Source organism: Lactuca saligna, chromosome 6 (genome assembly GCF_052625555.1).
Source record: "Lactuca saligna cultivar CGN05327 chromosome 6, ASM5262555v1, whole genome shotgun sequence".
In the NCBI taxonomy this organism is placed as follows: domain Eukaryota; kingdom Viridiplantae; phylum Streptophyta; class Magnoliopsida; order Asterales; family Asteraceae; genus Lactuca; species Lactuca saligna.
The window spans coordinates 155,981,181-155,993,947 of NC_136422.1; the positions used below are offsets into that span (position 1 = coordinate 155,981,181).

Genomic DNA, 12,767 nt, shown 5'->3' on the forward strand with positions numbered 1-12,767 from the left:
GCATGAGCGCATCCTCGGTCGAAACATTGGAGCGACGTGGACGAACCGTAGCCTAGCATCCGAGTACGCTGGGCGTACGACGGTACGCTGGGCGTACGAGGGATCGGACCGGTGACTCCTCCTTCGGATAATACCAGGATTTAATTTAATTTATATTTAAATTAATTAACAAACTTCAAAAATTCATATCTTTCTCATACGAACTCCATTTTCGACGTTCTTTATATCCACGCGAAGGTGAGACTACGATCTACAACTTTCGTTTAGACTCCGTCGGCTAGTTTTAACTTTATTTTTAATATTATATTTTTAATAGGTCGGGACAGGAAAAGTACGTTAAAGTTCCATAACTTCTTCATCTGACGTCCGTTTTCGTCAGACTTTTTACCGTTGCACTAGAATTGTTGATCCCTTTGATTCTCATTTAGGTTGTTTTGGCCAAAAGTCTCTCGATCTCTATTTCGAGTTTTTAGTTGTCTATTGCTATATCTGTAACTTGGAAAAATCACAACTTCCTCATACGAAGTCAGATTTGGACGTTCTTTTTATGTACAGTTACGGTTTGACGATATCTATGACTTTCATTTAGACACCTAAGGTCAAAAAGTGTTTTGTTGAAACTTTGCGTTTTTACGTAACTTCGTATTGCCGGTTTTTGTCGGGAAACTTAGAATGGTCATAACTTCTTCGTTATAACTCGAATTTTAGTGTTCTTTATATGTATGAAAACCTTGTTACAATATCTACCACTTAGTATACTTAATTATGGTTTTATAAAATTTTAAATTTTGACCTGAATTTTGCTGTTGTTACATCTCCCTTATAGATCGACTTCGTGAATGAGGTCTGCTAACAGGAAGATCGAATCATCTTATACATATATCATTATTAATCTTTTAATATTATAATAGTTTAAGGGCAGAACTTAAAACTTTAAAAACCCTAGGCTTTAGAATTTAAATATTTAAAAATGAAAACCTTTTAATAAAAAATTAAATTCCAAAACTTAACGGCAAACTTTGAATCTTTTTAAAAACGTTCTAGATCAAATTAAAATATAATTTAATTAATCAAATAATTTATCATTATCTAAATTTGACATAATTCAATTTATGGCAAGACAATTTACATAAAATAATGCAAATAATTATCTTTATCATATAAACTAATAATTATCTTATAGTTTGACAATTATCTTCTAATTGGAAGAGGATAATCAATGCCGTATAATAACATTCGAAATTTATCATTCAAAAACCTTTTTGGTAATTATCCTAATCAAATTCTGGTCAAAATCCCGAAAAATCTACCAACTGACGAGCTGACTCAACGAGTTCATCAGTAGATTGCAAGATTTCAACTTTTCCAGTTATGAACAATTAAGCAATGTATCGTATACAACAGAAAAAAGACCTAGGCTCTAATACCACTGATGAGTTTTGATCATTATGCAATCCTATTGTGCACATGCAACCATAAAGCTTTGGATCTAGGTTTTCTCGAATTGTACATGCAATAATCATCCAAAACTATAACCGTAATCTAGCATGCATAAATCGAAATTTATATCTAAAACAAAGTTAGAATCATTCCTTTTGATATCCAAAACACGAATTCCAAAACAAATCAAAATTTATATCCAAAACGCGAATTCCAATTGCTTAATCCTTAAGCAGCACATAGGATCTGTGACAACCCGATATTTCAACTACATGTAAATGACCTAAAAAGTCAAGTATTGTAACTACGTTAGTTGTAATAAAATTTACTTCGAAAATAAAATATCCAAAAATCACTAATTAAATTACCTTTTATGATAGATGTCATTAAACCGTGATCGTACGTAAAAAGAACGCTCAAATCCGACTTCGCATAAGAAAGTTAGGAATTTTTCAAGTTCGGCTTAACGGCAGATGGCTAAAAACTCGAATCAGAGATCGAGCGACTTTTGACCGGAACGACCTAAACGAGAATCGGAGGTCTCAACAATGGTATTTCAGCGGTAAAAAGTCTGGCAAAAACCGACGTCAGATAAAGAAGTTATGAATTTCTAAAGAAATTTTCTTACCGTGGCCTTTTAAAAATAAATATTAAAAATAATTTCGGAATTTGCCGACGGAATCTAAATGAAAGTTGTAGAGTATGGTCTCATCTTCGCGGGGATATAAAGAACGTCGAAAACGGAGTTCGTATGAAGAAGATATGAATTTTTGAAGTTTATTAAATAATTTATATATAAATTTAATTCAAAAATCCGGTATTATCCGAAGGGGGAGTCAGCGTGTTCATCTGAGTTACGCGCCGCGTAACCCCGTACGCCCCGCGTACGCGAGGCCTTGGTCTCGGTTCGTCCACATCGCCCCTATGCGAGCCTGCCCGTCCCGTCCTATCCGAAGTCGAGGCAGTCGAGGACTCGGTCACGCATGACGCACGAGTACGCCCCGCGTACCGAGGCTTCTCAGACCCCTATAAATAGAGATGCGAGGGTTCCGGGAAAAGACCCCATCTCTCTCATTTCTCTCACGATCTTGCCTCGATTTCCGTGCCCGTACTACCCCGAAGCCCCGATCACTTTGCTCGAGTCCCGAAGGTCGTTCGTGCTCCCGAGATTCCCGAGAATCCCGAGGAAATCCACTTTCGCAAGCCAAAATTTTGTCCAGTTTTCATCCCGCAACCTCCGATCTTACAAGTGAGTTCATTTCCCTATAATTCACGATTTTAAATGTTTTATGAGTACTTTTACATGCTTTTAAGGGGGGGGGGGGGGAAATACAAGTAAAACACTCGGTTATTATCGTGTGTTATATAAATTTTCACTTTACGCGTTTTATCAAAGGAATCATTTGTGATTTGAAACTATCAAAGGGAATCTTTCATATGCAAAGTATACCACGACAACATTTTATCTTTTGAAATGAGAAACGATTTAGGTATTTATATAAATCAGATACTTTGCTTATTATATATTTTGTGTGTCGGTTTTGGCACTACAAAAACTACACTTTTTCATAACAAGTGAACATTTTCACTAAGGGTTTATTTTACAAATGAAACACACTTTTAGGAAACTATAATAGGTATAGTTTCACGAGAATACTACGAACTTTTACATACATGGAAATACTATTTCGATAAGCTACTTTCATATACAATAACGAACGAACATTTTCACACGTAAATCTGTTTTATACTAAGTTTTGTGAGACATTAACTTCACGTACGTTCGAGTACACATTTCAAGTCCTGTATTATATACCAGAATCCCTTGGAGGGGGAGCATGGTGTTTGTGTATAGATCTATACGGGCTTGACAACCCGCGCCCTGACTGTTAGCTATAGTCCAACATTTGGGGTGACAAACGTCAGAACATTCCAACGCCTGAAGAACGTTGTGTATATGTATTCCTTGTCAATAGCATGGTTATAAAACTCACATGAAGTATTAAAACCACAATGATTTACGGGGTTTTTTAGACGTATTGAAATTTTTATACTTACATACATTTACTAGAAACAAGCATTTGTCCTGAAAGAAGGTTACAATTATACTAGTAGAAAATATAGGATTTTCTAGGAACATGCAAACAAAGAACAAAAACATTTTATTTCATACAAACATTGTCATTAAATACTTATGAAACCCACTAGCTTAAATGTTGATCTACTCTTTCAAAACTACTTGTATGTGCCAGGGATTCATTAATTACAGGTAACAAACGGATTTTGGAGAAGGGACGCTGCGGCGCCAGTTTAATTTCATATTTTGACATCATAATGTAATTGATTTTGAACATGTATACTTTTAAACAATGTAAACTTTCAATTATATATATGATAGTTGTATTGCTTTCTTTACTATGTATTCATTTGTTACGTTACCACATGAAGTCATCCGCCCCCGAACGTTTCCGCCGTTCCGGTTTGGGGGTGTGACAAGATCTTTCTAGAAAGCCCTTATGGACGAAATCTATATGGGTTATCCATAAGATTTCGTCCATCCCTTTCCTTAGGGATCCTAAGCCCAACTTTGTAACCATCTTATAATTACAATATCAGTCTCCTTAATTTAATTAATCTCTTTTGACCACAAAATTAATTCTAAATTAATTCTGGACCAATATGAATTAAGTAATATGGTTTCTCTTTTAATATATTATTCCTATAATATATTAATAAATCACAATAACCTCTTTCTCCATAACTAATCCAGTCAAGTTGCTATCGTGAAGGCAACCGAAAAGAACCATGCTACTATTGGGTCAAGTACATATGAAATATAGTATTGAGCTTAAACACCTAATCTAACACATAAAACTTTGTATTATTCCTTTGGATATGAACTATACATGCATATATACAAAGTGTATACAAGAAACATGCTATGTTTATAAAAGTTGGTGCCTTGTACCTCACATGAACACCAATTATTCTCAGCTTTTTATAAACTCCATACAATTCATTATGCCTAGAACTTATCCACTTTTAAGTTAGGGATAAGAGTTGTTCATACCTTAGTTAAGGGATTTACAGTGAGTCAATATTTATTAGTTAAAGTCTAACATTTAGCGTACCCACACTACTATAAGCGTTAATCTTCGGAGCAAGATACATATGCATAGTTATATAAGGGGTTAACATGCCCACATGTGGTTACTAGCTACAACCTCGACTGATCAATCGAAGCGGGTGATAAGTGTCTACAATCGTTACTATAACGTCTATTGAACCGTTGTAGTAGGATATATTTAGTCACATAGCTAGGTTATATAATTCACTATAAACATGAACTCGAATATCTATCTCTCTTACTACAACTTATTAACATGATTCTTTCAAAACGGTTTTAAGCATAAATTTACTTATACCAAGACACTTTTTTGGTTTATTAAAGTTTAATTAAATATTGTTTACTTATAAAAAAACTTAAACGCTTTTAAAAGTATCCATATTGTTGTCGACAGAAAACTTGTAACTCTCACCAATCTTATGTTAACCATCAAAACTACATGTATTTTTAGAGAATCAATAATCAAGCAAAATCAAACGACGGATAGTTATCGATTTCATGCAATCTATTTTACTACTTTTTGTTATGTCCGCCTACCTGTTTAAGGCAATTAATATATTAAAGTATTATCTGTAAGAACCATATATTCAAACCTCAATATGGAATACGAATATTGTTTTTTTTAATATTGTATTTTTCCTATATATTTAGTTTACTTGTGATCCATTAACTTATTCACTCGGTCCGACATGTTGTGCCGCTTCGGCCAGAGTTGTGACATTCTCCTCTTTATAAGTATTTGGTTTTCATGGTTTTTTTTAGAATCCTGATTTGGAGTTATTTTTTCTGTGTACTTATTGGTTGTATTTTGTCACTCAATCCGATCGTCCGGGCATCATTTGGAATCAGAGAAAACAATGAATTGTGGAACAAATAGCTCGTTGGCATGGAGCAGCTCGTGGTCGTTGCGGTGGTGGTAACATTTCACTGAACGACGGAGCTGATTTACAAGATCCATGTGACATACAGATTGAATACTTGCAACGAAAGATCTAAAAACTCGAGTTGTTGCATAGAGGCTCATTTATAATTTGACTTAAAAGTAAATTATAAGAATGACTTTAAACTTTTCTTTTCATTTCTTAGGAGTTATAATAGAAAAAAAAAAAAAAAAAAAAAAAAAAAAAAAAAAAAAACTAATGTAGTTTATATTTGGTTTCGCCATGCTTGTTCTTTTTTAGTATATTTAGCTGGGTAAAAAATCAATAAATTCAGGGAAAAAAAATTGTGGTGTTATGGAATTTAACCCTTGCTGAAAAGTAGTAAACAATTATTTTTAGGTGAAGATGCCACAGTTTCTAATAAAGAATTCTATGAAAACGACTATATATTTATTTATTTATCTAACCTTTATATATCTTCTTTTTTTCATGTTTTGGAAACTTATATATTGAGAAACTACTCGTTTGCACACACATACGTAGCACACACATGCACACAATCTACGAGTACAGTAGTACACACATACATAGAGCATATATGCTTTGTTGAAAAGTTAATAAAACGCTTTTCCCTTTTCTGTCTCACATTTTCATAGGCCTGCACCTAGCACACATCGTTTTTTTATACGGCATACATACAACTATTTATAGGCTGTTATATTTTTTCCAAATTCTAATTAAAATTTAATTTATACTTGATCATGTCTAAATTTAAGTAAATTCAAAATGAAACCAATAGTAAGATATTCAATGCATTTAACTAACCGCTAAACATTACCATTTAATAAACTATGAATCAAAATCACATATTGCAAATAGGAATATTGAACGGATACATGTGAGTAATTGTTTTAAATGTTTTAATTATCATCAACCACCTAGATATGGGGTAAATGAAAACAGAAACATGACAAACAACTATTTATTAAATACATAAACGAAATACAAGCACTTGTGGATCAACTTCGAAGATCATTGCTCTTTCCTCAGGTTATAATAATATTCGTCCTCCAGAAGGTCCAAATATAGCTATACTTTGTTTATTTCTATAACCCTGAAGGAATGCAAAGAAATATGAAAATGCAGTGAATTAGTATAAACAGAATTCCAAAAAGATTACGTCCACTTAAATAATATTTAAGCAAAAAGTGATTACCATAAACACGGTGGTAGTTGCTTAATAATGAGGGGGAGGTGGTGAACTGTAGATATAATGTAGTGGTGGAGAGTTGTAGCCAGACTGTTTTTTAGGTGGAGGTGGTGATGGGGACTTGTACACAGGAGAGGGAGGAGGAGACTTGTGTACATAGTGTTTCTTTTGTGGAGGAGGCGGTGGTGACTTGTATAGATAAGGTTTCTTTGGTGGTGGTGGTGATGGTGGTGGTGACTTTGGAATTGGAGGTGGAGGAGATGGTGACTTGTATACATGATGCTCCTTAGGTGGAGGAGGTGGTGGTGACTTATATACATATGGTTCCTTTGGTGGAGGAGGTGGTGGAGACTTGTGAACCGGAGGAGGAGGAGGTGGTGACATGTAAACATGTTGTTTCTTTGGTGGTGGAGGCGGTGGTGACTTGTATATGTATGGTTTCTTTGGTGGTGGTGGTGGTGGAGACTTGTGAACTGGAGGAGGAGGTGGTGGTGACTCGTATAGATAATGTTTCTTTGGTGGAGGAGGTGGTGGTGACTTGTATACATGATGTTTCTTTGGTGGAGGAGGTGGTGGTGACTTGTATACATGATGTTTCTTTGGTGGAGGAGGTGGTGGTGACTTATATACATAAGGTTTCTTTGGTGGAGGTGGAGGTGGAGACTTGTGAACCGGAGGAGGAGGTGGTGGTGACCTGTGTACATGATGTTTCTTTCGTGGAGGAGGTGGTGGTGACTTATATACATAAGGTTTCTTTGGTGGAGGTGGAGGTGGAGACTTGTGAATTGGAGGAAGAGGTGGTGGTGACTTGTGTGCATGATGTTTCTTTGGTGGAGGTGGATGTGGAGACTTGTAAACCTGAGGAGGAGGAGGTGGTGACTTGTATACATAATGTCCCTTTAGTGGTGGAGGTGGTGGAGGCTTGTGAACCAGATGAGGAGGTGGCGGTGACTTATAAGGTTCGTTTGGCGGCAGTGGTGGTGGTGGTGAGTTGTAAACATATTCATGCTTAGGAGGTGGTGGAAATGAGTAGGGGTAGGTGGCTGTGCTAAACGATGGCAGGTATGATGAAATAATAACCACCGCAAGACTAACTAGAAGGGTGCTCATTTGAGACATCTTCACTTTCGTTCCCATTTCTACTAAAGAATTGGGATCCAAGTTGTGAATTTTTGAGCCTGCATCTCCATCACTTATATAGCTGAAAATCTTCCTTCTTTGCAGTTAAAATAATAATAATTTTACTACAGTAGTATCACCCCGTGTAAAAATACTTGTAGGCAAAGATAATGCATGCCATAAGATGCCACGCTTTTGCCCTTGAAATTTTCCAAGTTTGGGTTTATGTCTTTGTGGTATATCTATCATAGGGTTCTCATTCTTCTCTTATTTAAAAATTGATTTGAATGTCTCATTTTATTTTATTTTTTACTACAAACTAAAGACAAGTTTCCTTTTGGTTAGAGATCAACAACATTAATGCCGTAGTCTTTTGAACAAACTAATGTCACTCAACGGTCATTTATTGTGCAAATAATTTCGCTAATTATTTAATTTTCAGAAAATTATTTTGTTGCAATATCACATCATTTCCTGGAAAAAGCATACCACGATTATTTGAAAGATATTTTAATGTTATTATAACATCTCCAATGAGAGGTTGATGGTGATATTAGATATTTAAAATCGATTCAAGAAGTAATTTTTTTACCATTAGAGATGATGTATTTTTTGTTTGGATAATTCAACAATTCGTGATGAAATAAACGAGCTTTTGAGTTTTGCTTTAATACAGGTATACAACTAATCCTCTCTTTAATCATTAATAAATTAAACATTATATTAATACAAGCATACAACTAATCCTCTCTTTAATCATTAATAAGTTAAACATTATATTTTTGTTATTTATTAACTAGTTAATTTCTTTTAATAGATACTAAATAATATTTCATTTTAATAGTTTTATATTAACCAATGTTCTAAATAATATGTGACTTGCCGGCAATATTAAGTTTCAAACTTTTTAAGGTTTTGGTGAATCATATCGTTTGTAAATCGTGACTAAAAGCGGAAATTTTGTATATTATTAATATTTTATATGTATTTTCAAATAATGTTTATTTCTATACATATATGCGAGTTAATGTAGTTTTTTGGTAAAGTTTGACGGCAGGTACACGCTTTGGAGTCATTGCACGTCATGGCGAAGTCAGGATGAGTTTTTTAGAACCTTAATATTAACTATTAATTTCTTAATTATAATGTAATATTTTTGTATTTTTATAATTCTATACATACAAATTTATTATCTTTCTTAAAAGAAGCTTTTCCTATAATGAATTATTTTTTTGTAACGAATGTTCCAAAGGATATCATTTTACATCCTAGTTTCCTATTTTTCTCATTTTAGTGATTAAACATTTTCATTATTGTAATAGTTTAATTATACATAGTTTTGTTGGGTGAATGATGTGCATAATTACACAGAAAATCAAATTTCAGGTATATGCAGTGATTACCAGTTTGACCCTAAATGTGATGAAAGGATATTTCATCGAGTAATTTTCCATTTCCAAATCCTTCAGAGTTTAGAACAATAACGTCAAAGTTATTGGAGAGTCCATTCATATCAATTTGATGAGTCGTTCTCAACATTAAACCTATTTATTATTAAACCAAATGAACAAAAATTTATTACTAAACCAAATGAGAAAATCATTATCGTAGAATTTATCCAACCAACCTATTCAATTGAACACTACTCACTTGAACACGCTAATTATTTATCGATGAACTGCCCACCAATTTTGCACACCTAACCTCAACTGAAAATCGGTTTTCATCTGATCAACCCGTCCTAACAACTTCACCTAAATCTACATCAACAAATTAGGTTGATATCCTCGCCGACAAGTTCCTAGATACAACTCACAATAATTTCATTATTGACAACCTCGCTAATGATATCATAAACATTAACAGCCTCAGTTATGAATCTCAAACAACAAATCAAGCTTCTACAATCAATACACTATGAGACCATCACATCAGTCAACTTATTGGCAACATTAGTGCCAATTTACTAACTAGAAAAGAAGAATCTAGTAACTTGGACCTTTATATGTTTTATCTCTATAGTGTAGCCAAATAAGATCATAGTAACTTGCATAGACTCACTAGTTACAGGCAATTTAATATGAGATTAGTGACTTCACACAACACATGTTATGCATACTAGTACCTAAGCCATTAAACAAAAAAAAATATGTTGGAAAAACTTGTGTGTATGGAAAGGAACCAGATGAACATAGAGTGGTTATAAAATATAAGACAAGATAGGTAGCTCAAGGATTCAGTCAGCTTGGAGGCATTGATTATGATGAAACATCTTTCCAGTACCAAAAACTAGATGGTACTATTTTCTTCATAAAATATGCATCCTTCAAAAGATATATGTATATCATATGGATGTGAAAGCTACCTCTACATGGTGGTCTGAAAGAGGAATATTTTCTTAAACAACACAGACTTTGATGATCTAGAGAATCAAAAACATGGGTATAGACTAAATGAAGATATATATGATTTGAAATAAGCTCAAAGAGCCATGTGTGATATATTGACATCCTACCTCGTGGAAATCAGCTACAAGAGAAGAAAAATTAACAATGATCTTCTACAAGAAAACAAAATTACACCTCATATTCTCAAAAGTACATATAGATGGCATCATCTTTTATCTATAAATGATAATCTGTGCTCATAATTAGTAACTATGATAGTAGACAAGTTTTGAAATTAAAATGATTGGTGAGATACATTTCTTGTGTGGTTTAATTGTCCAAAACTATCCTACAAGTATTTTTATAAGTCATTTTAGTATTGTTGGGAAATATTCCAACTAACACAACAAGTTATTCAAATTCCTAACGATACATGCACCTATTAGGTGACACACAAAGTATAAATCTGACTAATTGGATAAGTTATTCATAAAGCCAAGCTGTTTGGTCAAACATGTTATAGTTCTCAACTCCATTAATTTCTCTTATTCTCTATCTATCTATCTATCTATCTATCTATCTATCTATCTATCTATCTATCTATCTATCTATGTATCTATCTATGTATCTATCTATCTATCTATCTATCTATCTATATATCTATCTATCTATCTATCTCTCTCTCTCTCTCTCTCTCTCTCTCTCTTCTCTTACGTCCATCTTTTGTTGAAACTACATGTGACATCCCAAAGTTTACATTATGCTTATTTAAAACAGAGCATTATTTTATTAGTCTGGAATTTGTCCCAAAACATTATTAATGTGAAATGATATTAATATTAGAAGCATTTCTAAAAAAAAACATTTTTCATTAATATTAAAAAGGATAGGATGTCATAACTTATACGAAAACATAAGCATAAACTACTCTTTGGAGGCCTTACATTAATTTATTTAATGGTTTAAAACTCTTTAAATATATTGGCATATTCAAATGTCACCATCCTTGTACGTTCGTATTACTACCCGTGAAACAGAGAAACTAGGTGGGTCATGCTTGGAAGTCTGGTGAGCACATTGAGTTTTCAACCCACAATATTATAATCATTTAATTAGATATTTCGCTGCAATCAAATAACCCGGTTACCCATTCTTGCTATCCTCAGTTTTTCATCATAAAATGTTGATCTTGAGGCACATATCCTAAAGGATCTTTGTATATAGTGAGTAGACAACACTACTTTGGGGATTCTGCTAGCAATAAGTGTCAATGAAGCAACCAAATGGGGGATGGAGCACAATGAATGAATGTATAATTCATTAACACCTACATGTAACGAACCTGTCATTGTTCCACTTGATTTTTTTTTTGAATAGTTAGTGGTCTTCATCTATAATCTTCTAGATTACTAGGCACATGCGCACAACAGTACGATATTATTTTGGTCGCATCTTATTATTTTACACAATCCTTCACAAACCAATACTTTCCTTTCACAACCTCTCATTTATTATTTTACATAGCCCTTCATTACCCAACATATTATAAGTATGCAAATACATATACTGTTAAATCAAGATCATCTAATATTATTTCATCTAAGATAAAATATCTTAATCACTAGATAATAAGAAAATGTAACATTTAATTATGTAAATACTTATATATATATATATATATATATATATATATATATATATATATATATATATATATATATTATATATATATATATATATATATATATATATATATATATATATATATATATATATATATATATATAACATCTCGAAAACAAAGATCAAACATTTTCGTTTTTAAATTAATAAAACTGTAACCCAAACATCATCATAAAACAATGATAGAACAAAGTGTGTCAAATAGAACATGAAACACTATAATCATCTCGAGCTCTTCCCTTTCGAACCAGAAGTACTTGAAACATTTACTGAAAACCGTAAGCACAAAGCTTAGTGAGTTCCCCAAAATGTAACACACCATATAACAAAAAAACACATAATGGGCCCCGTCTGTCATCAATCCTCGCCTGGAATCGGGCCCCACCCGACATCGAGCCCCGGTCGGTAAACAAATCCACCAGTCATCGGGCCCCGTGCAGTATACATATAAAAATAAAAAGATATAATCATCTAACACATGTGATAATCACAAAGACAATGGTATACATGATAGTTATCAGGCCTTGTCTCGTAAACATACAAGCACATAACACATGGAAGAGTCGCAGACATCTAGCACCCTAACGTAATAAACCATGGGCCAACATTGGTGCCTTCAACCTGCTAAACACAATGCGAAAACTCACCTCTAGCTGCTGAGTCACTCAACTAAATCTCGGACTGCTGACCTGGAAAATCCCCGCTCTATCAAAGTCAATAACATCCAACTATTAATTGGATTCTAGCTCATAACCAAAAGTCTCATCCATTTTCCCCATAACTAGGGTAAAAGACCATATTAGCCATTATCTAAGTTGGTCCCAAGCCAAGGCCTAACTCAACTATTCAAAAGGCCCAAATCCTAAAGCCCAATTTATGGCCCAATCATCCAAATTAGGCCCAATACCCATCATGGGCCT

The 12,767-nt window shown here is 33.6% G+C and overlaps 1 protein-coding gene across 1 annotated transcript; it reads right to left on the bottom strand.

The window, feature by feature from the left end:
- Nucleotides 1-6,300: 6,300 nt before the first annotated feature.
- On the bottom strand, nt 6,301-7,842 carry LOC144999593 (uncharacterized). The gene is made up of 2 exons (XM_078958722.1): nt 6,665-7,842; nt 6,301-6,562 (listed from the first exon to the last, which is right to left on the bottom strand). Exon 1 carries the CDS (start codon nt 7,793-7,795, stop codon nt 6,686-6,688), a length of 1,110 nt encoding a protein of 369 aa, XP_078814848.1. The 5' UTR covers nt 7,796-7,842; the 3' UTR covers nt 6,301-6,562; nt 6,665-6,685.
- Between the last annotated feature and the right edge of the window lie 4,925 nt (nt 7,843-12,767).